Raw genomic sequence first — 22667 nt, forward strand, 5'->3', positions numbered from 1 at the left:
TATTATAATTCAGAAACCGTTAGACATATTGAGTCCCGATATCCTCAGCAACTCAACCCTATCTAGTCGTCGAGATAATCTTCTGAAATCCATGGTACATGGAGACCTGACTGCAAGGATGGGCTTGTCTAGATATATATATCCCGGGGGCGAACGTTACGGCCATAGTTTACTGTCTAAAGACAGCATAAACTTATCACTTGGTGAAAATATAATTGATGCGGCTTTCCACGCTTCCAGTCTCGATAGACACATTCCATGGCTCCTAAAGGTGGCAGTCTTTCTACTCCCGGCATTGTATGGGGGTATACATTTGACGGCCTGGAACTCTGATTTTCCCTCCATTCCCTAGCAGTTAATATGGAAAAGTTCATGTTTCGTTATTATTGGGATATTCCCATTAATAGGAATTGTCGCACGTCTTGAAGTACCAATCAGAACTTGCTTTTCTTGGACGGAATGGATGGAAGCTGTGCCAGATTTTCTTCTCCGAGTTGTTGCTATTGGGATATTAATTATCTTCGCCGCTTCCCGGCTTTATATCGTTGTCGAAGCTTTTATAAGCTTGCGGAGTGTGCCAATTGGAGTATACTTAATTCCCGAATGGCTTCAAAGTAAGCAATCTCCTATTTCTATACCCTCCCGAGACAACCCGACCACATTCTAGTACTTCAAGGTTACCATGAGCTTGCAGTTACTAATAAGGAATACAGTGATACCCCATATCTAATGACGTCCTTCAAAAGCTCGACTTCTTAGAAGGATGAAACTTACGGCAGCGATATTTGCACGGTAGATATCTCAACGCTTTGGAAAGGTAACATGATCATAGCCCGCATTAACTAGCAATGAAATTGCTCTCTTGTGTCTCTAAGTGGCAGCCATCAGATCAAACAACTAGCAGGCACGGGCAAATTGCGTTATTATGGTGAAAGGGGCATACATAGGACTATATTTTGGAATACATTACCAGTTCAGATCATAAAACATATTGTGAATACTTAGAATATTACGAGTTATTAACTTGGTAGATATAGCTCTATCGTCATCTTTCGTAAAATAGGGACAGGCTTACATACGCTGATCTAAATAACACCCATGATAACACCTACCTTACAAGATAGCGAGGCACATGGCTTATGGCTTGCTATGTCGACTTAAAAACCCCGCAACATAGTTTAGGTCAGATCAAAGCCCATTGTATGGCATTAGCTGTCAACATGGATGTGCTCATGAAGTCGTAGCTCCGACCCGTCACGTATTATACCCCACTATCCAACGTAGCCACAACCAACCCCAACTATAGTGCCCAAGTCTGCGCTGGCTTGACAAGTGGCCGCTTCCCCTTTGGATCATCTTTATTCCTCCCGTGCCTAGCCGACCTCTCGCGCTGCCTCCCCTCCATCCGCTTCGTCATGACCCGCTGCAAGCTCATTGGCAGATCCTCCGGCACCTCGTCCCCTCCGTGGCCACCGTCCGCAGCACCGTCACCGCTGCCTCCCCAGATACTATTTGACCGGTGCCTTAACTCGATGCCGTCGCCAATGTCTATGCCCACAGCCGTGCCGGTAGTAGTGCCGTAAGAAGGCATCTTGCCGAGCGTGAAGCCCCGCCTCCTGCGCATGAAGCTGCTGCCACTCCGGCTCTTAATCTTTTGGGCTTCCTGCATCTCCGCTTCTGCGGCTTCTGCTGCGGCTGTATTCCGATCTGACTCGCGCTCCTTGATCTTCTTGACGTACTCGTGGAACTTGGGGCGTTCCAGCATTCCGCTGCGGAACGCGTTAACCCCGACCAATAGCTTGGCAAGGTCTACCAGCTCTTCTAGATATTCAATGATTTCCACTGTGACATGGTTAATATATCTAGTTAAAGTACTATAGATTTATGCAGAGGCCGAGTAATTTGGCGCATAAGGTAATAGAAAAGGGGGCGACAGTGATTCCAAGGGACTACTTACTAATACCGGCGGAGCTGGCATTCCAGGCTAAGAAGCTTTGCCGAGTCATCGATTTCAAGACGTGCGCCTGGAGATGGATAGATCCGCTCGCCGGACTAACCGGAGTCTGGACGCCAGAGTTATATGCTGACTTAATGTCTTGCTCAAGTACGAGCTCGCGGACTCGGCTGATGTATCGTAATTGTGCCACACGACTAGATGGAAGGAACTGCGGAAGAGGTAATCGGGTCGTTAGGGCTTCGTGAACGGCGAAGAGGGTGAGCATGATGCTGGCCGCTACGTTACGACGGTAGGGTAGGACCTCCGTATTTAGCTCTTCAAGTACGCTGCTCCCATAGGCCTTGCGAATATGCAGCATATTGTCCATGCGATCGAGTATTTGAAATAAGACATATATCATCTCGCTGTAGATCAACGCTTGCCCGTTAAAACTCCCCTTAATCCTCGGCTCTGTGAGACAAAAAGGTAAGAAAGTGCGGGCGGCAGCAAGGGCCTGTTCGGCCTTCTCCTTGGCGTCCTTGAAGTTCTCGTTGAGTGAGCTGGATTTAATATTGATATTTTGAGGTGAATCTATGCCCACAGCTATCGACGCTTCCATCTGCGATATCTGCTGGATGCTCGAAGCTAGGGACTCGACAAGCCTGTCTCGAGCTCGGACGGGGAAAAGGCACATTTCGACGAGAAGCGCAATCGTCCCACCGATGAGGAAGCATACCATTCGTTTAACAAAGATCTCCCACGCATTTTCTCCGACCGGCTGAAGTATTGTTGCTAATAGCTTGTTAGACTTATGGATAAGTTCGGATGTGGTGTCGGAATAGCTACTTACCAAGCCCCACCACTGACATACTAACCATGGAAATTATGCCTGTTTTTACGTATGGTGTACCAAGATGGATGTAAGATGACGGTATAATGCCAAATATAAGAACAACCACAGCGACAATTCGGTTTCCTTGTCCAATTTCGTAAGCAAGAAAGCCAACCACACAGCCAAAGATGACACCGAAAACCCTGAGAAAGAACCCCTGAAATGAAGTCCCCACTGAAACTTCGAAGACGAGAACCAGCTGAAGAGATGCCCAAGATCCACGAACAGAATTATACCATGCTAGTTATTTGATTATTAGTTATCAGTTTGTTACGTTTGGAGATGGCATGATTACCATTCAATGATGGCACGAACGCCGGCCACGTAACGATAAATGCTGCTACACACATTTTAAGGGCAAAGGCGAGATCGTCGGAGTCGGCAAAGAACTCAACCATATCAGCAGCTAATCCGCGTAGCCACATTATTCCACTCGTTTCGGATTTCTGGGGACCTTTTCGCATCGGGATCTTGCCTTTCTCGGGAACGGTAGGTTGCTTCGAAATAACGTGGCCCGTTTCTTCATCTTCGGTACGTCTAAGCAGTTGTTCTTCGGTGTCATCCGTGTCGTCGCCGCGTCTTCCAATATCTTCCTTAATACCGTAGCCAGTCCTTGCCTCCTTCCTTGCATTCTCCGGGAGAGCGTTTATGTCACGTTCGCCGCCACTTGTGAGCCACTTCTTCCAACCAATTTTAGGCCAGTAGAGCCGTCGACGGCCATGTCGTGCTTGTCTTTTCTCAACAAGAGCTCTAGAATGCCTTAACATCTCGCTGATCTGGGTAGCTGCATGCCGTATGCTAATTAGGAACGACGAGATTAAATGTGTTTCCATCTTCGGCGTAATATCTCTCTATGGTTGCATAATTAGTTAATATAAAATACGATTACAGAAATAACGAAGAATCATGGCGAACATACCCGTGATTTTCCACCATACTGTATAGAGGCTGCGTGCTCAAGAGCCATAGCCGAATCGTGGTCAAATTGCACCAACGCTTCCACAAACATGTTAGTTCTAAGATCAATTTCTTCCATACTGATCCCCTTAGGAGTTGGGGCACCGGATGGAAGATTTGGTACATCGTAGCAATAAGCTAGTGCGCAAATTATGAGATGAAGAGCAGCCTTTATCTGATGTTGGAGGCACTTGGTCGGCCCACGAATCTGATTAAGAATATGCTCGAGAAATTCGATGTCGCCGGACTCTATTTCTCGAATTGGTTTAACAAGCTCGAGTTTCCGTTCGTATTTGGATTTCCTCCGTGACTTTTTAGTCTCTCGTTCCGACTTATTGTCACTACTGTCGCTCTCAGCCTCGCTGTCCGAATCGGATTCTGATTCTGATTCGGAGTCTTCGTCGTCGGATGTTTTTTCGCCCGGCGCATCTTGCTCGTTCTTTTCGTATTTATATCCTGCTAGTGCATATTTGCTCTCGCAAGCATTGATAAGACAGATAGTTACTTGAACGAGGCGTGTCATCAAAGTCATACTAATGGGCTTCAAAGACCGCGGAGGGAGGACAGTATACACCAGCTCGAAGTTACACTCCGCTTGAGCCTTCTTAGAGCTACCGAGCTGAGCCCTCAACTTTGCTTTCTTCTCAGTCAAGGCTATAAGCCTAGTACGTAAGGTTATCCAGGCTTCTTTCTCCTTCTCTGCATCCCCGTCATCTGACTTTCTGGTATCGGACATAAACCAATCTCCAGACTCTTGGAAAGAATCGATGGTGGCGCATAACGATTCTATCGTAGATCTACCAAGGAACCCGCTCGAGAATTCGGGAAAGATGGTAATATTTACGAGTACGATTACACCAACCGCCGTAAGGACGGGGTACGCAATATGTGTAACGATACCAGCTGATACAGATGTGGTAGCACTTGTTAAGATGGTGATGTTGATGAGTAGGAAGAAAAACACAAACATGAATAGCCTCGGTGCCCAAGAACGTAGAACACCATGAAGAATCAATGCTGTGGTGAAGAATATAGCCCTAATTGTCCAAGCTGCTTGAATATCGGTATGATAGACAAGGCTCGAAAGATATAGGCCTAAGATACCCCAAGCGATCCCGACGAAAGTGCCAAGGATAATGAGCATTAAGACTTCAGTCATCTGGCCAAACCGCTGTCCAGGATGTCCAAATACCGAAGCCATAGCGCCGAGATATGTCGACTGGCCGTATACAGCAATTACTGCCGGGACAAGCCCGATGATCAGATTGATGGTGATGCATACGGTGTTCTTGACCATTCTCTTCCAGAGATTGTTCTTCTGGAGATTCGACTTGACCGTACCCTTCCATTGCTGAAGTTGTCGCTGAAGCTTCCGCTTCCAAAGCTGGATTATTGCCATGGTCCCTGCGATGATTCCAAACCGAACCCTACCCGTAGAGGATATTTCGATCCAGGCATGATAATAAAGCTAGAGCCGGTCAAGTTAAGTAAGGTAGGTTACTAAATTGCTCAGGACTTATACTTGTGACTTTGTTAGTATAACGTATTGGCTGTGAAGGTGTGTATAAGGGTGTGTGTCTAAAAGATGCAGATTGCATATCTTAAATAATCTAGTGGTACGGAAAAATAACGGCGTGCTCTTTAGCATCACTCATCACTCAATTGAAATCGTCGTTAAAAAAGCTAAGGTAATGATTATCGGCCCCACTCTACCCCAACTACTTCATTTGGCTTGGCACTCTACGAATGATATCATCCCGAAGCAAGTGAAAACGTCCGATCTTGGTTATTGGCGGCTTGTGTTACTGTTGCACTTGCAGGGGTAGCTGAGCTCTATATAGGTATGCACTAAGGGCATGTACAGTAACTAGAATAATAGCTTATATATAGTGCGCCAATAAGTACTCGATACTTCTTTGATCGCGGGGTTCGCGCATGTGAGTACATAATCGAAGAACAACTCAAAAGTTGCATGTTGCTTTGCTACCAGTGAGATGTTTAGCGTCAACTTCTAGCGATTATCTTCAGTAATACCACCAATCTGTTGGAGTTCACGAGCCTTCGGGCTGTGTACCGTCGAAATGGCTCCATCAGCAAATCTGACTGTAAGGCTGTTCTTGTATTGCTTGTTCCCATGGCTGGGAGGTCGTCCGTTTACAACACCTAGACAGCTAATGAACCACTTGAACCCATAGACGAAGTTGAAAGTCCAACTGAAGCTATCCATTGCACGACTGCGCATGGTGCAGCAGCGCGATGAAGCTATGGGGAAGACTCAAAGAAGGGCGATGGCCCAATTACTAGACGTTGGTAAGATCGATTCGGCGAAGATAAGAGTCGAGAATATCATTCGATCCGATATCACTACAGAACTCCACGAGATCCTTGAATTGTATTGCGAGTTGCTACTAGCGCGGGCTGGCCTTTTAGAGGGCAGCATATGCGATCCTGGACTGGAAGAGGCAGTGAAAAGCATCATATACGCTGCCCCCAAGACAGAGATCAAAGAATTACAGCAGGTACGCGCACTTTTGGGGGAGAAGTATGGCAAGGAATTCGTGTTGTCGGCTATGGAAAATTCAGATCAGAAGGTCTCCGAAAAGGTCGTCAAGAAACTCAGCGTCACTCCACCTCGAGAAGAGCTTGTCCAGGGTTATCTGGAAGAGATCGCAAGGGCGTACGGGGTCAACTGGCCGAGACGAGCTAAGGATTTGGGGGAACCACCGGAATTCGTGGACGACAACACGGGCGATAGTCCAAGCGGTGGTCAAGCACAGAAGGCCTCTGAGGCAGCTCATTCTGCTGACAGCAAAGCCGCGCTGGAAAGGGAAGCGCTGAACCGTGCAACACCTCCTCGATCCCTAGGACTGGATACTCCCGTGCATGTTAATCCACCAAGTCCATCCACCGATAATCCTCGCCCTAGAGTCACGTTGAACTCGGTGGAATTGAAGCCTAGTCAGAAGATGATTGATGCTGGCATATCAAAGGCCAGCGATAGTAAGAAGGATGGGATGAGTCTTGATGAACTAACAGCTCGCTTTGCTGCTCTAAAGCGTTAATGCGTCTAAATCCCGGGAAGACATTTCGCTCTCCGATAGAGCTGCCTACTTTTCCTTGGTTTTATCTTACGGTTCATCCCTTATTAAATTACATAGGTACCTATCTTATAGTAAACCTGCTGGCTACATAACTATGTGTGCCCAAATACGTTATCAACAACACTGGTTATGAAAAACGCAATATTGTTCTAAGTACTCAATCCAGTTTATACCATAGTTGCCATATAAGTTAATACTCGAGTGAAAGCATTTAGGTAGCCAATATCTAGATATCATAGTAAGATATCTAGGTGTTTAGGTGGATGTTTTATGCACGATGTAGGGGATACAGTACATACATACATGTACATGTAGGCATCGGCGGAGGGTACATAAAAGCCCAAATATACCTACCTACATAGGTTGATACATGATGTACCTAGGAGGTATTCAACTGCACACCTTATGTACATGCAGGCGGTTACTGGAGATGCGGGTGCTGTTTCCGAGTTTATCTGTTGTTTATATGCGTGGAGTTCCTGCTATAGTCTCCAAGGCAGTTACCCAGGTAATTGTACCATACATACCTATGTACACATCGAACATAGTTCCTACCTCTTCTTCAGTTATACGGGGCTTAATTAGCATACAGGCTACTTGCCCATAGTGACCCTGACCGGACTCCTAGTCTCCTTCCAACTTAATTTCTTATGGTATGTGTATTGTTCTTTCTTTCTTTACACTTGCACTCCCATCTTACCTACCCTCTCGCCCTAGTCCCGTGAGACTTGATTCTTACACCCTCATTCATATTCTCGTTAATCTTTTCACTAGACGGGACACGAGTTACCACTCTGAAGCTAGGCCTCTCCTTTTTACTACTTGCATCTTAAGTGCTGCAACCTAGATTCGTCGGCAACAAACAGGAACCGCATCGTTTTTACAACCCTTCTTTTCAAACCACAAGCCCTAATCGTATCCATCAGATACAGCACATTACTCTCATCTATCTCGTTCTTGCGCGATCCTTGTTATTAAAATCATCATGGATCTTCAACCTAGCTTGCAGACTCTGGGTATAGATGACCTGGCTGATATTACTCTCAACGAACTCGAGGGTAGAATTCAACATGTACACCCCAACCAATTATCCAAACAGGACGTGCTCCAAGTATTCATGAGATGGCTTCATGAACGAATTAAAAAAGACATCCAACAGAAGTCTTTGTTATCAGAATTTGCCAACCTGCTTTTGACAGGCGGGAAGCTGCAACAGGGGCCATTTAGCGAAGATGAAGTTGCAGAAGCCCTCAAAGAATGGCAAAGAAAGGATGCTGTGGAAACCCCTGCAAACATACGTAGGTATCAGATGGTACAGCTAGATTTCCATGAGTTATTTGAGCAGGCCAGGCGTGGCTCCAGGCAAGAGAAAGATTCGTCCACGAGATCAACTTCAAGCCAGGAGGAAAACTCCTTAGTCCGTCTGAACAAACTGATTAACTCTCAAGATATAGCTGAAATGGAAATGATGGAATCGACAGCCCCGTGGGTACCTAGTGGGGGAAAGCAGAAGACGGGTGCCAACGAAATTCCTCTAGGGCGAAAGGCCGACCTACGGAGCAACATCTACAACGAGATCGTCAAAATTAAGGAAAAGAACAAGAAGAAGAGCTCAACTAAAGTTAATAAATTATCACCCGTAGAACAGGCAGGAAAGTTGAGTTCGGGGGACGTAACTTCAAGGGAGGCTAGCCCAATCAAAAGTTACGAGCCCGTCATATCAGACTATTCTTCGCTGAATATGCCTCCCTATTTAGCCACATCTCCCCCATACGGGTATATTTGCAAGCGTTGCGACCAGCCAGGTAATGAAACCCGATAGAGAAGCGAAGTCCTCTCCGCTAACATTGACCATAGGACACTGGATTCAGCTTTGCCCTACTAATTTGGACCCAAAATGGGACCAACCACCTCCCCAGTATTATCGATGTGAAATCTGCAAAGTATCTGGCAGGCATTTTGCAACGTTGTGTCCTCAAAATGAGTATGAGCTCTCCTTAACGCAACAGCGTCTTCGTATTAAAGATCAACCAAAGACGCCTGCGCGAGAATATTCCCATTACCGAGACCGTTCTCCTTTCACGCCATCTCCCCGCGGCCGCTCTCGAAGTCCTGCCTACTATTCACAACGTAAAAGTCATGGTGCTTATAGACAAGACAAAAGCCCGAAGGATCGATCCTATAATTCAGGCGGCCGATACAAATCGCAAGACGACCGTAGAAGTGTCTCGCCTTGGACAGCGCGCGAGCGCATGACTCGAGGGTCATATCATAGAGAAGAGTCTCCTCGTGAATACTCTTTGAGTAGTTATCGTCTGAGAAGGCGTCCAACCACTCCGCCTCGAGAGAGTCGAAAGCGAGTCAAAACCCTCCCCCCCGAAGAACGACGCCGCCCGTTCTTAGATTTAAATAAGACTAAGAAAAAAGCGGACGAGGGGAGGCTTGGATATGACAATGATGAATTTATGGGTTCGCATATTTCTCTGGTAATGCCAAAGGAAACTTCCCTTCCCGAGAGTCGTCTCTCGGATACGGTTGAAAGTAAGGATGAACTGATGGCGGACGCAGCATCAGTCCCTAAAGATACGGATGAAGACGTTGAGAAAGCTAGAAAAGAAGCAACCGAATTCCTCGACGCTCTCGCGGTTGAAATTTTCTCAGGCAGAACGCAAGCTCCTCTTCTTACAGACGAGGTGAACATCGACGGAAGTAAGAAATAAGATGGTGGTCTTAGTAAGGGTACCCTTGCCCCGACGAAGATCGCAGACTAGCACCTCCAGAGACTAGCACTCCAACCTGACGCTATCTCCCTCTTCAGTGGCCGTACGATCCCGATAGTTCATACCGCCAGGGAGATGACCGAGGAAGCCCAGGAGCCTATATACCTTCTAGAACAACAAGAGCATCAGCCACGGGGCGAAATATTTGAGATGAACGGGCTGTTCGCTCCCCTTTGTTTTTTCTCTCAAGGTGGTGTAGCAGATACACACATACCATATTATAAACTATGGAAGAACCAATACTATTCTCGACATTTCAATCTGCGCTTCACAGTCACCCCGATACTAAAAGTATCTAACCCCCAAGCTGGACGATAGAGTGATAAAGACTGATATGGTGGTGGTGGCTTGAGTTCTATCTATTTTCGTACTTGCGGGGCCTTCCGAATATACATTATGCGTTCTCTTTGCAGCATTTAACTTTGCGACCCTTTCTGTCACTTTATGTATCTCGAGCTTGCTACACATATTGGCAGGACACCCAAGCATCTATTGAGACAGATGTTTATGTGCAAAAGATGCTGATACTGAGCTTAGTTAATGTTTCGCGGCTTCATACTCACGAATCTCGTTGAGATAGCTGACGATTATATCATAGCTATCCCTGACCTGATTGAGTCGAACGGAGAGCTATCTACCTAGGTACTAGCAGCATAGCATTAGTCCATAGCATTATTTTAATCCAATAGATATTGCATTAACAAAACCCGGGGGTCGGCGAAATATTCGTAGGATATTAGGCGGCATTACGCGATGAATTCGACGGTCGACCCGGGATCCAGGAGAAAACAATGCTCAAATAGATATGTGTGCGTGCTCGCAAGAGTATGACCTGCTGCCCAATTCTAAATTTGCCAAAACGCCATACGCCTCTGCCTAGCAGAATAGCTATTCGCAAGCTAAACCTATCCTATACACAAGAATTCTCTGCATGTTCGCCTTCCTCTAGGTACCCCTCTGGAAACACTTCGTAGACTCTTTCCTCGGGTATCCGAAACGTGCTACTCGAGCTTATCGAGGTGCTCGAGGCGGGTGAGGACGACCTGTTTACTGGTCTCTTCGATCTCACCGGCGAGGAAGACCTCGTCGAGAATGGCGTAGACCTTGTAGAAGTTGAAGACGAGATCGAGCTCGCAGACGTTGCCGAAGAAGGCGTCGAGGACCTCGACGAAGAAGTGGATGGCCTCGAGGTAGGCGAGCTCGTTGTCGTTGGTGTCGACGCAGGCGCAGAAGAAGAGGCCCGCGTATCGGCGGTACACGATCTTGTAGTTGCGGAACTCGACGAAGTTGGACTGGTACTTTTGGTCGCGCGGCGCGACTAGCCGGTGCACCTCGCCCTTCAGCTTGATCTTCTCCTCGTCGCTGTACGGCACGTACCACTTCGCTAGCCGCGTCTTGCCTCTGTTGTTGGGGATTGGGAGGTTAGGGATTGGCAATTGGTGATGTAGAGAGAGATGCTTACTGTCGGTTCTGTATTAATATGAAGGACAACATCTTGGACCTCGACGCGGTTATTGCTATCCGAGCGAGGATGGCAATGGGTGTATGTAAGTTCGAGGTGAAGTTCGCCAGGGGTTCGTTTAGTGGTGGGGACTTGGGGTTTAGTGGACGTTTAAGAGCGACGTTTGGCTGCATAATAGGTGCATAAGATTAGGTACATGATCTAGGTATCTACCTAGGTAGGTTAGGTACGTACAGGTGTGGCTTGTAAGGCCCCTATGCATGTAGGTAAGATTTATTAAGAAGTACCTAGGTACTATTACACTCACAAAACATTAACCAAGCAGAGTCGAGAATAGAAGTCATACTTATAGATATACCATATCTATATTTTCGACTATATAAACGCAAGTTCACACTCTACAATAACACTCCACTCTGGTTTTGCACACACCTGGCCCTTAGATATCAAACTTCTCACCCACCAGCTCCTCGCTCAACTTCCACAACTTCTCCGCGAGCTCCGGGTCCGTCGCCCAGTCCTTAACCTCGTTGGGGTCAGTCGTCAGGTTAGTATTCTGCAAGTAGACGCCCTCCTCCTTGACCAAGTCCGGGTCTAGAGCTGCGCGGAGAGTCGTCCCGCAACCCTGCTGCAGCGTCTTATACGGTTCGGCCGCCCGGAACTCGGCGGTCGTCATGCCCGTGGTCTTCTGTATGGCTGCATCCATAAGCGATGCCAGACGCGCGCCATCCATCTGTCGGGTGTGGGCATGTATGTTCGTCTGGATGCTGCCCGGGTGCACGGCGAAGGCGCGGATGCCGCGCGAGGACAGGCGCTTGTTCAGGCCCACCGTGTACAGGAGGTTGGCGCTCTTGGATTGTCCGTAGGACGTGAATTCGCCGTACGAGCCCGGCTGCGCGAAATTCGGGTCTTCGAAACGCACCCCCGTGAGCTTGTGTGCCAGGCTACTGAGGTTGACGAGCCTTGCGCCAGGTCCGGCCGCGATGATCTTGGGCATGATCTTATTGGTGAGAACGAAGTGGCCCAGATGATTGGACTGAAACTGCAGCTCTAGTTTATCCTCTGTCAGCTCGAAAGGGGTCGCCATGACGGCCGCGTTGTTGATCACCACGTCGATTTTGGTGATCTCTGGGTCATCGAGGATAGCCTGCGCTGCCTTCCGGACGCTCTTGAGTGAGGCAAAGTTGGCTTGGACGAACTTGGTCTTTACGCCAGGGTTAGCCTTTTTGATGGCGTCGATGACGGTTTGTGCCTTCTCTGGGGAGCGCCCGACGAGGATGAGCAGAGCCGGGGACTCTGTGGCAAGCGAGGTGACTGTCTCGGCACCGATGCCGCCAGGGCTTGGGCCAGTTAAGAGGACTAGATAATGTCAGTCTATCATACTTCTGGGGCTGGGAGAGCATACTTACAAGTTCTTCCTTTCACCTGGTCAGCAAACTTGTGAACAAGTTCGAGACCTTCGGTATTTCTGTCGTAAGTGGCCATTGCTGATAAGTTTATCGCTGATAGTGTTGAGTAGATAGATCTGGTGGTTTTGGATAGGGCTATGTGGATTTATCTTGGAACGAGTCCTTAGTTCTTCTGCTTACTCGTTGAGCTCTATATAGTCGCCGATGCTTACATTGAACCTCTAGGCACGATTCTTACAGTTTTGCAGGCTACCATCTGCATTTAGCGGTCTTAACCATGATAACGCCGGGATGACTTCATCTTCTATGTACACGAGATTCATAGGGAAAGTCTCCGAAGATGTCCCTTTAAAGTCCGAGTGGTTAGGCTGTGTGATTACCTGTTGAATATTGCAGTGTTTAATGACATGTATATAAAATAGAATGTGGATGGCGCCATCCTAAGACGTTATTGACCCGTGCCAGTATCTCTAGTAGGAAAAACCCCGGTTTTGCTACTTTAACTCCAAACCCCGAGGACGTATGCAGGTAACAAACCATCAATATAAAAGCAGTAGAGTACAATTGACAAACAAGTACGAACTTCAGAGGAACGTTTGCCGTTCATATTATTTTAGCTCATTAGGAGGCAAATGATGGCAATTGCCCCCAACTTAGATTTACTAGGAATAACTATAGATATTTTATAAGCAGCCATTGGTTTTACAGGTACATACCCTTTTGACGCCTGAGCAAGATATGGCGGGGAGAAAAGAATAAATGTCAATAATAGGTATGTAGTTACAAGAACTAAAGCGCAGGTTTAAGGCTCTACTCTGTGCAATTGATAATCGGAAGAACTCAGAATGAATCAAAAAAAAAAAAAAAAAAAAAAAAAAAAGGCGTATTTGTTTATAACGCTGAAAATAGTATTTGACGTATAAGGGAAATTAGTTTCGATATCATGTCAGATAATTCACTATTACTAAATTGCCGAATTGTCTTGTTAATTTTTATTCAACTCTTTCTACGTCAATTGTAGGCTAAGGTAGGTTATGTAGGTTATGTACGGATCCGTATCTCATATGTAAGCTGTTGCAGGGATTGGCCCTGTCAGGTACAGAGATACTTCGTACTTCATATGCACATGCATGTACATATAAACGGACGCGTAGTATAAAGCCACAGTCGAATAACGATGGATGCTCTGTGGCGTAGCCTGCATCTGTAGATCTAGTTTCAAGCTTCCGATTGGTCAAAGCGGGTTTGTTGTTTTAAGATTCAAGATCCTATGTGAGAACTTAAGTCTACAGTAACTGGCTTTCACAAGACGACACCTGCGTAAGTTTCTTCTAAGCTAGACGATTAACGCATGTATGTCCTTATTGTGTTAATATCGTTCATTCTAAGTATTATCACGAGTCGTCCCGAGATTTTATGACGCTTTGATGAGATAGCCATCTTTAACATTGCGTAGTTATTTGATGGTCTAGCCTCTGTTCGCTTAGGCTTGGTTGTCAGTTGTCGACTTACACGGCAACTAATCCCTCTGACGATTATACAACTCGGCAGCTATACACTATTGCCGCATGAACCTTTCGAATCGGCGAGTACATGAATACAATGATACATGAGCTCTTTTCAAAAGCCCTAGACGACTAAGCAATCACCAAATTTACAGATTCTTTCCTCATTCTTTAGAGTGCCTTCTCTTCTAAATTCACAACCACTATTTACTTGACCTCTCATTCCTACCCTAGGTATTTTACCTAATATTTTCTCATCTTTCTTCCTCCCAGCTCTACGAGAAAGCAAAAGTTCTCTTTTCAGTCCGGACATCTTGATCGGTGCGAGTGTTCCTGCCCAACGAATATACAGGCACCGTTTCCCCCCTCTTCTACAAATATATTACGCTCGTCTTCTCGAACCACACATAACCTTGTTCAACTCCTCTCTTCTACCGCAATGAACAACCCCTCCCCCTCATCCGCCATGGGTTCGGACGACGAAATATCAACTTTTCGTATCGTGAAAAGTGATGGAGTAGTAGTCTCCGAAGACCGCGTGTCACACAAAAGAGCAAATCCAAGTTCCGAAGACAACTGGCTACGTAAACTCGGAGAGATGTTAGGCTCACAATTCTACCCCAAATCAAGTTCGTCAACTGCGCGAGATAAAACAATAGAGCATACTAACCTTCATCAGGCCATAAATTCATCCTAGAGGCGTTCCCGAAAAACTACACTCTCCGACAGAAATTCCGAGAAGGTATGTCGTCGACCTAACCCTATATTTTATTATGTATATATATATGTACTTATAGAAACGATTGTAGCCAAAAGTACTTCCGACGCAGCCTCTTCTGATACAGTTGTAGGTAAAGTCGTTTCGGACTGCTACCTCTATGGATATCCAGATCTCGGGACCAAAGGCCGTAGCAAGGCCTCGCTCAAGAACTACAGATCTCCGGCTGAATTCTTTGACCACTTGTTGTGGTTGGTAACTGATGGCGAAGACCGATCCAAGTGCTATTGCAAGCATTGCAAGTCACACAACAGTTCTCAAACAAAGACACCGACTGCGAAGGTTCAGATTCCGACTAAATCCGGCCCTGCCGCGAAACTGTCGGGATCGCTCGGTGGTAATTCCCCAGCACAGTCCGCTACGACGTCTACCGCGTCCAGTCCGGCACCCAGCGGCCCCTCGGGAGCCTCAGTAACTTCAGGAACCTCAGGAACTTCAGGAACTTCAGGAACTTCGGCCCAAAGAGTCGCCTCTGCCGCATTGACAACACAAGCAGCGACAAGTCCTGTCCCAGTGGTGCTTCAACATGACGAGCCTCCGCTCTTTAGGGAGGGAGAAGTCGTGTGGTACATCTTACACCCTTCCTTCCGCTTGGGGCTTGTCATACAAAATCTGCCTAGCAATCCAGCTACCTCGACTCCTGCTATGCATAAAATAAAACCTTTGTCGCACTCCCTAAGAGCCCTTGGCGATGTTATACAGCCCGAGGCTGATATGAGGCCATTCCTGGCGTTTAGTGTCCCCGCTCCTCATCCAATCCTCGACAAGTTCGCCAACCACCCTATAGAAGCGATCCCGTGGGATGCACTAGAGGCCCAGGTCAGCAAGATAGACGGAGCACTAAGCGTTGAAGCCTCCAAAGTAGGCGCAAGTCGTGTCGACCACTCGTATTCTCTGTTCAACCCCCTCATGGACCCTACGCTCCAACCTAACCAACAGAGTTTCGGCGGTGTGTTCTTTGGTTGCGAAAAGATCTGCGCGTTTGAGGCCATCCGAGTACGGCTCGAGCAGGCTGAGCATCCGGAGTGGGATAATCCCGAGCTTCCCTTCGCTATGGTAGTTAGGAAAATTGTGCTGGAGGGAACAGACAAGGGAGAAGAGCTCTTTTTCCACGGCGACCTCTGGCTCCTGCAGGAAACCGATTCGCCGACCCACGGAGATACACTGAAATATGTCACCCAGGCCATGGTCCGCGAGAAAATGTTTCGAGACAGGGTGAAGCACGCATCGAACACACATTTCGAGTGGGTCCTGATCCAGAATCCCATCAAGAAGTCCGAGGCGTACGTCCGAGGACGATTCCACGAGTCAGAGAAGCTAGGCCCGTTGCTCGACACAAACTGGGCCGCAACGGTACAGCAGGGACACTTCATGCCCGCCCATCATAAGTCTCTAAATAACCGCGGCGACTCCAAGAGCTTCAACGTCGGTCGAAAGGAATCGCGTTCGGATACATTCGCCGGCATCTTCCCACCGGGCACAGTCCTATCTTTCGGACCTGACGTCGTGGAGCGGCCTGGAAACGCTTACCATCCTCATTAATCATATAGTACTGCGATAGATGAGACCCTCGTGATTGCATGGCCGTCGTTTAAGGTTACGATGGATTGGTTGGTCGGTGGCTTTGCATAGGTATCCAGCATAACACCGGCGCTGAAAATGAAGTTCGTCGTCTCCGATGGTGGAGGCAAAGACAGAGCACGATCAGGATAAGGGGGATGGTATCATCATTCATGGTTTTTATTAGGTTTCTTTTTCTTTTGGACTCACCCCTTAGTGGCAGGATTTGTTGCCTGCCAACGGGATAGTTTCCATGCTCATTTCACAGTCTACCATCTACTGGGCTTTTCTTCGCTTTAGCAAAGTACCTAAGGCAATTAAGGTCCAGTACGCGCTGGTCTAACCCTCTTAATTAGGTATTCTAGAATCAATGCAAAATGTTAGAGTTTAACCCGTAGGTGTCTTCATAAATATATCTAGGACTCGGGCTTGATTTATATCGTTTAACTTCCGGCTGATGTTACTTGAAAGGACATCGATAATCATCTAAGCTAGCCGTCTAAGCAGATCGAGTATATTGTTCCGCCACTCCGCGTCTTACCAGATCAAAAATCTAATTTGAAATGATGTTTTCTCTATATACATCAAGAGAGGTCAACGTCATACACGACATTTCCAACGGTGACTTGCCTCCTACGAGATAGAACGGGGTACATCGTTACCCTGTTGGCAATCCACAGAATAAAAAGCAATAACTATATCAATACCATATATAGTAATCCCACCTTCATCTGCACGAGGCTAAGCAATATCCCCACAGAAAACTCGCCGACGGATAAGCATTCTAGCGACATGTCACTTTGCAGTTCTTCGCTGACGAGAGATGATACATGACGACCCGACAGGTTGGGTCGAAAACACGTCGCTAATCTTAGGTAGTTTCCGATTAGGGCGCGTATGCACATACATACATACATACATACATACATAGACGAACCCCATGAACCCCATGAACCCCATGAACCCGTCGCAGATATGTATAATACATACCCATTACTGCTCATTAAATATGTAGGGCGGACCATATTAAGAGCCCGTATCCGCGCGGCGCGGAGTAGAGCCGCACGTGTAATAGTTATGGTCGTCTATTCTATCCACCCGCCCGCCTATCCACCATGTGGTGTACGTAGGTATGTATGTAGCGTCTGCATGAACGAGCCTGAACCAAGACCCCCAGACCGCTTCGCCTCTTAGCAAACATCCCAGGAATTAGTAGGATAATGCTTGTAGCATATCTTAGCCCCCTTGCGGACAAAACGTACTTATGTATGTATATATGTACATACCGCGACGAAACTCAAACAGCCTTGCTTACTCGCTACCTTGCGTCGTATTTCCACTTGCGAGGCTGCCCCTACTACATAGGTAGGTAGGTATACATATGTATATGTAGGGTAGGTTAGCGTCGAGCCTCGACCGATCATCCCCAGGTGGTAGATACGGATACGCAATAACGTAGACCGTGCCCGTAGCCCCCGCGAGCATCCACCACGTCCAGCTGCTATTACGTTGCGGGTTCGAACGAAGATGGTATGTATGAGGCGAGCGGAGGGCAGTCCGGCATATTAGTATCGACGGCAAAACATGGTCTAAATGTGTTAGTTGGGTATGTAAAAGCCGGCCTTGTCGCGGGCTTGTCCGCGAGGCTCGGTCCGTCTCTCACTACCCAATCTACCTACCTAATGTAAGTGTATGTATGTACATACAATACGTTACATACCTAATTACCTATATATCCCCCCCAGCCGCTCTAATCAAAGTCTAGAACGTACGTGAATTGCATGCATGCACATGTTCGTTACCATTACAACATGGCCAAGCATACTCCAAGGCTACGTCGCCTCTCTAACGTCTGATTGTTTATTCTATCAGCGAAGTTTTCGGACTTATGTACCTATCCTCATATTAACTCTAACGTTGTGTTGGTGGTCTGCCTTCCTTACCTAATAATAAGGAATAAAAGGAATAATAAGAAATCAAGATTGCCGCGATGGGAAGTTGATAATAAAATAGCCATGCCGGATTGGACCGGGAATATCTCAATACCCAAAAGTGGTAAAAAACCGTAGTCTTGGCATTTTATATCACGCGAATGATTAGAACATCCCTTATCGATTTCAACATCTCCTCGGACACGTTTTTCTGAGAAATGACCGCCGGGAATAACGGGCGACTGGGGGAATGACGTTTCAGATGGGTACTTGGCAGAAGGGTGCGGGAGTTTCCGTTCGCCGCCGCCTCGTGACGGCCCTCGAGGAATAAGGGAGATCAACGTGATTTGAGCGTGGCCAGATCGGCAACGTGGGAAAGAAAACCCCCCCAGAAGAAGATAAGCGCGATACGTTGGAGATCTTGGCCGAGGATGTGCATAATATGTATATAAAAAAAAAAAGTGTATAGGTATTGCATAAATGACGAATAACAATTCAACTATTGTTACATAAAACCACATATTCAAATTAACGTGTACGCTAAACCCAATCGAAAAGAAAAGGGATCGTAAAATCACCGGAACTTAACCCCTTTAAGGTTCTCGGTACCACAAATAATCATTGTACGGCACAAGCGCCGCTTACTAGTTCGGAAGTTCCGAAATTCAACCTAGGCGAAACAGAGAATAGGCCACCCAGGCTACCGGGTCGCTAGCCAAAATAAATCTGGTCGGCGGGGTCCGGGTTCCCACGGTCGCTCCTGTCAATTGCTAATTGCTCCTCATCTCGTGGGTAGGAAGCGGAAAGCTTGGTTGCAGATCTGCATCATCAGGGACCTAAAAAAAAAAAACCTACGGTGCCCAGCCAGGTTAAACATCGGTACATAGTCGCGGAGGAGATTTCTAGATTTGTCTTCTCCATTTTATCCACTTTCCACTTCGCCCAGTCCAGCCTTTCCCAGAACGTAGGTAGGTTTTGCCCCCTCTTGCCCATGTTAAGAAAGAAAACCCCGGACTGCCTGACTGCCTGGGTTCGACGTCTTCTTTGCTGTTCCCATCCGTCGGTATGTACAACTTTCTATGTACCTACTATGTAATTCTGTCAGCAATTACCTACCTAGGTAGGTAGGCAATTACATAGGATTGGCGAGGATAAAGCTAGCCGGGTTTCTTTGCAGCGAGAGTCGCTAACTTTCAACCGATGCAACGTACAGCGCGTATCGCCCAACAATCGGGCGCTTAAATAGCGAGGGTAGCCTGTTAGCCTGCGATGGCCTTGTTCTTTTCGATTACCTATTTATACGTAAGCACGGAGGGTAGCATACATACATCCATTTGGTTTCATTCCACCAAACTTCTCCAGGTGCTAAGAAAAGCCACCCGCCCCGAACGGCTGGTTTAGGTTGATAACGTCTTATTCTTCGGCGCTTTATACATATACACATGAACCCGGAAGGACCCAAAGGGACCCAAAAGGACCCAGAGGGGCGGAATGCACCTCTACACTCAAACACCGAGGCTCATATCGGCGATACCAGACAATTACGTCTGCCGGATGCCGGAGTAAGCGAACCAAAGCCGAGAGAACTTTCCAGATTGATTAAATGGTGTAATTATTGCATCTATGAACTAGGGTATCTATCAAGTATGAAAAGGATAACTGATTAATATGTAAAAGTTGATGTGTTTTAGTGCGGCGCATAGGTGGATTGTTCAATCAGCTACGCTGACCGCAACTTTCCAGGTCATGCTTTGAGATATAATAGACTGATTTGATATTGGTCCGAGTCCGACTGCTCAGTCATGCAAGCAATACTCTCGATGCACTTTAGTAGGTTGTGCCTCAAGATTGCGTCACCTTATTTAGAGCGTACTTGAAAAGCTGTGGTTGTAGTTGTAAGAAACGCCGCATACCCTCCATCAGAGTGATGCATAAGCATTTCTCGTTACTTTCTCATGCGAGTGATCGAAGGAACATGCGGTGCGACCAACAATCCAGCAGGACTTCAAAGTGATTGGAGTGGGGGAGACAGAGTAAGCTTAAACTTGTTAGGTTAAGTGGAGATGCAATGTAACGAGAGTTGCGAGTCAGCAATTATGGGCTTGAATTGCCCAATCCGAAGAGAGTTATGCTACCATACCTGAAATTGCTGGGCTCAAGGCCGTTAGATCAGATCGAACGAAGATTGACTAGGAAGTAGAGCTCAACGAGCATCAAAGATAATGACTTTTATATAGGTATATATATATCAACTATATGGCAAACGTATATATTTCTCATCTCGATGTTGGGGTATCGAGATCGACATGAAGGGTAATTATATTGTCATTGCAACTCGGCAGCAAAACTATCAACTTAGTGCCAGTTGTCTTGTGCGTCCATCTGACTCGCGCACAATAAACGTAGTAGTTAACGTGGTAGTTATTTATCTTGAGAGTACCAATGTGTCTGATCAATCTTCGCAAGAATAGGAAGTTGGAATAAGTTTAAATATCAACGCGTGCTTCAGGTGGTATAATGCGGTTCATATCGTAATTCGTTGCACATAATGTTACCGTCGGTAGATTCGATATATATACACCTGGTCCGAATATGAAGGGTTGTTAGAAAGGTAATCCAGTCTTAGGTACATGCTGTGAAGCAAAACCAAGTTCCATAGGAGTAAGATTCGGTTAGGTTGGGATTCTCGTCCGGTTTCATTTAGGCTTATGAAGTATGTTCGAAACAGTTAACTATCCGCAGTCGACAGGGCCGCCACGCGGAGTCGGAGGGTTTCCAAAATATCGGGATCTGGTTCGGGGTCGACTTTCCTAGGCTTGACTCGCGGGCAATCGGTGCACTTCTTGTGCGAACAATTGCGACATTCGGTTCCGTCGTCCGAGTTTGGCGGAAACTTCTTTCTACATTCGTGACAGGCGTGGACTCCTTTAAAGTTTGTACCAGGTTCGTCATTAGGATATCCATATGGATACTTGTTCTTGTCATTCCTGTACAATGTTAGGCACTGGTAAACTGATAGGAAGAGAAGGCAACTTACGGTTCTCTCGGGCAGTCAGCACAGCGTTTGTGACCGCAATTGTCGCAAACTCTTCCTTGCTTGGAATGACCGGTGATCAGATTATTACACTCGTGGCAATGCCTCCTGACACGCACGCGGGCCTTGCCCTTGTAGACCAGATCCTGCCCTGTCTTACGGGGACGCTTCAAGACAACTTTCTCTGCATAATCGTAGCTAGGGATAATAGGAGCATTCAGCTTGTTCTTTCGGATGACTGCCTCCCTCTTTTCTCGCATAGCCTGCTTCTCTTCTTCCGTACGCAGCTTGGCAGGGTGTCGAGTACACAATTTACAACGCTTGTGCTTACAACTAGGACACTCATCGCCAGCAGCGAACGCGGAATGGCATTGATGACACTCCCGGTGAATCCGCATGCGGACCGACTTCTCAACTCGGAGCACATCTCCCTCGGTAGAATGCCATTCACTTGGTTTTATCTCCAAGCCAAACCTGGTGCCGAGTTTCTTCGCACGTTCCTCATGAATCTGTATCCGAGGAATCTTGGTAGCGCCGTCATACTGCGGCCGAGGAGGCGCAGCAGGTTGGCTAAGGAATAGTCAATATCTGATGTTACGACAGTATCATATGTAGGCATATTGTATATATTAGAACTCACCTTACAACCGCGGCTGCGGGTGCGGTTGGTGGAGCCCCCTTCTTAGTTCGAGCACTCCATTTGAAAACGGTCTTCACGTTATATAGGACCTTCCGTACGCCCTTCCTCTTCTTCCCCTCTCGCGATATGGACCCCGCTGGGTTGACGGTTGTAGGTGAACTCATGATTTTCTTCTCCTTCCAAATGCCTCGGTTGTTCTTGTTGACTAAATGCCGGGTTTGATATGTGAAGCTTCAAGCTGTCCAATCCTAACCAATTCAAGTCGTGCAATTATGTCTTTGCAGTAAAGATAGAAAATGTAGACCAGGAGGGTACCGGCCCCTATCCTTAATGAAGATCGTTTGACGACTGTGAGATCTGAAGCGAGTAGCTGTGAAGCGGGACGTGTGATGAGTTATAAGCGTTCTGGAATCTCGATATAAACCATCAATGTTGCGGCTCAAGTAGTAAAGCCACGAAATAGAGCCGAGATCCAAGTGGGTCGTCTTCCTGTGATTACTGTCTAGATAAATGACAGGAATCCTACATTCAATGGCGAGCCGGTGCGATAAGAACGCAGAGGTAGCTATGAAAACCAAAGATCAATTGAGGTTGTTGTTAAGACCCGAGGTCGACAAACATGAGAAGGAGTTGCGAGAGAAGAAGTAGGAAAGGAAAGTAGAAGAGTCTGGAGAAATGTGGG

The 22667-nt window shown here is 46.9% G+C and overlaps 7 protein-coding genes across 7 annotated transcripts; 3 read left to right on the forward strand and 4 right to left on the reverse strand.

Annotated features, from left to right (window-relative positions):
- Positions 1 to 994: 994 nt before the first annotated feature.
- F4813DRAFT_358295 (uncharacterized protein) lies at positions 995 to 5435 on the reverse strand. Its single transcript, XM_049243219.1, has 5 exons — positions 3748 to 5435; positions 3124 to 3679; positions 2787 to 3068; positions 1958 to 2728; positions 995 to 1842 (listed from the first exon to the last, which is right to left on the reverse strand). The coding sequence occupies exons 1-5, from the start codon at positions 5182 to 5184 to the stop codon at positions 1301 to 1303; spliced, it is 3588 nt and encodes a 1195-aa protein (XP_049099858.1). The 5' UTR covers positions 5185 to 5435; the 3' UTR covers positions 995 to 1300.
- A 220-nt stretch (positions 5436 to 5655) lies between these two features.
- F4813DRAFT_358296 (DUF292-domain-containing protein) lies at positions 5656 to 7067 on the forward strand. The gene is made up of 2 exons (XM_049243220.1): positions 5656 to 5890; positions 5981 to 7067. Exons 1-2 carry the CDS (start codon positions 5867 to 5869, stop codon positions 6845 to 6847), a joined length of 891 nt encoding a protein of 296 aa, XP_049099859.1. The 5' UTR covers positions 5656 to 5866; the 3' UTR covers positions 6848 to 7067.
- An 804-nt stretch (positions 7068 to 7871) lies between these two features.
- F4813DRAFT_396062 (uncharacterized protein) lies at positions 7872 to 9606 on the forward strand (the record flags this gene model as incomplete). The annotated part of the gene is made up of 2 exons (XM_049247783.1): positions 7872 to 8691; positions 8744 to 9606. The coding sequence occupies 2 exons, from the start codon at positions 7872 to 7874 to the stop codon at positions 9604 to 9606; spliced, it is 1683 nt and encodes a 560-aa protein (XP_049099860.1).
- An 805-nt stretch (positions 9607 to 10411) lies between these two features.
- F4813DRAFT_63449 (AP-2 complex subunit sigma) lies at positions 10412 to 11283 on the reverse strand. Its single transcript, XM_049248717.1, has 2 exons — positions 11129 to 11283; positions 10412 to 11067 (listed from the first exon to the last, which is right to left on the reverse strand). The coding sequence occupies exons 1-2, from the start codon at positions 11158 to 11160 to the stop codon at positions 10668 to 10670; spliced, it is 432 nt and encodes a 143-aa protein (XP_049099861.1). The 5' UTR covers positions 11161 to 11283; the 3' UTR covers positions 10412 to 10667.
- A 70-nt stretch (positions 11284 to 11353) lies between these two features.
- Positions 11354 to 13068, reverse strand: F4813DRAFT_358302 (NAD(P)-binding protein). Its single transcript, XM_049243221.1, has 3 exons — positions 12750 to 13068; positions 12538 to 12686; positions 11354 to 12487 (listed from the first exon to the last, which is right to left on the reverse strand). Exons 2-3 carry the CDS (start codon positions 12611 to 12613, stop codon positions 11568 to 11570), a joined length of 996 nt encoding a protein of 331 aa, XP_049099862.1. The 5' UTR covers positions 12614 to 12686; positions 12750 to 13068; the 3' UTR covers positions 11354 to 11567.
- A 768-nt stretch (positions 13069 to 13836) lies between these two features.
- Positions 13837 to 16872, forward strand: F4813DRAFT_358304 (uncharacterized protein). Its single transcript, XM_049243222.1, has 4 exons — positions 13837 to 14671; positions 14722 to 14784; positions 14852 to 16774; positions 16852 to 16872. Exons 1-3 carry the CDS (start codon positions 14482 to 14484, stop codon positions 16360 to 16362), a joined length of 1764 nt encoding a protein of 587 aa, XP_049099863.1. The 5' UTR covers positions 13837 to 14481; the 3' UTR covers positions 16363 to 16774; positions 16852 to 16872.
- Positions 16873 to 20508: 3636 nt separating this feature from the next.
- On the reverse strand, positions 20509 to 22447 carry F4813DRAFT_63535 (uncharacterized protein). Its single transcript, XM_049248718.1, has 3 exons — positions 21986 to 22447; positions 21349 to 21915; positions 20509 to 21298 (listed from the first exon to the last, which is right to left on the reverse strand). Exons 1-3 carry the CDS (start codon positions 22147 to 22149, stop codon positions 21040 to 21042), a joined length of 990 nt encoding a protein of 329 aa, XP_049099864.1. The 5' UTR covers positions 22150 to 22447; the 3' UTR covers positions 20509 to 21039.
- Positions 22448 to 22667: the final 220 nt, after the last annotated feature.

This window comes from Daldinia decipiens (genome assembly GCF_022478715.1).
Source record: "Daldinia decipiens strain CBS 113046 unplaced genomic scaffold F4813scaffold_15, whole genome shotgun sequence".
In the NCBI taxonomy this organism is placed as follows: domain Eukaryota; kingdom Fungi; phylum Ascomycota; class Sordariomycetes; order Xylariales; family Hypoxylaceae; genus Daldinia; species Daldinia decipiens.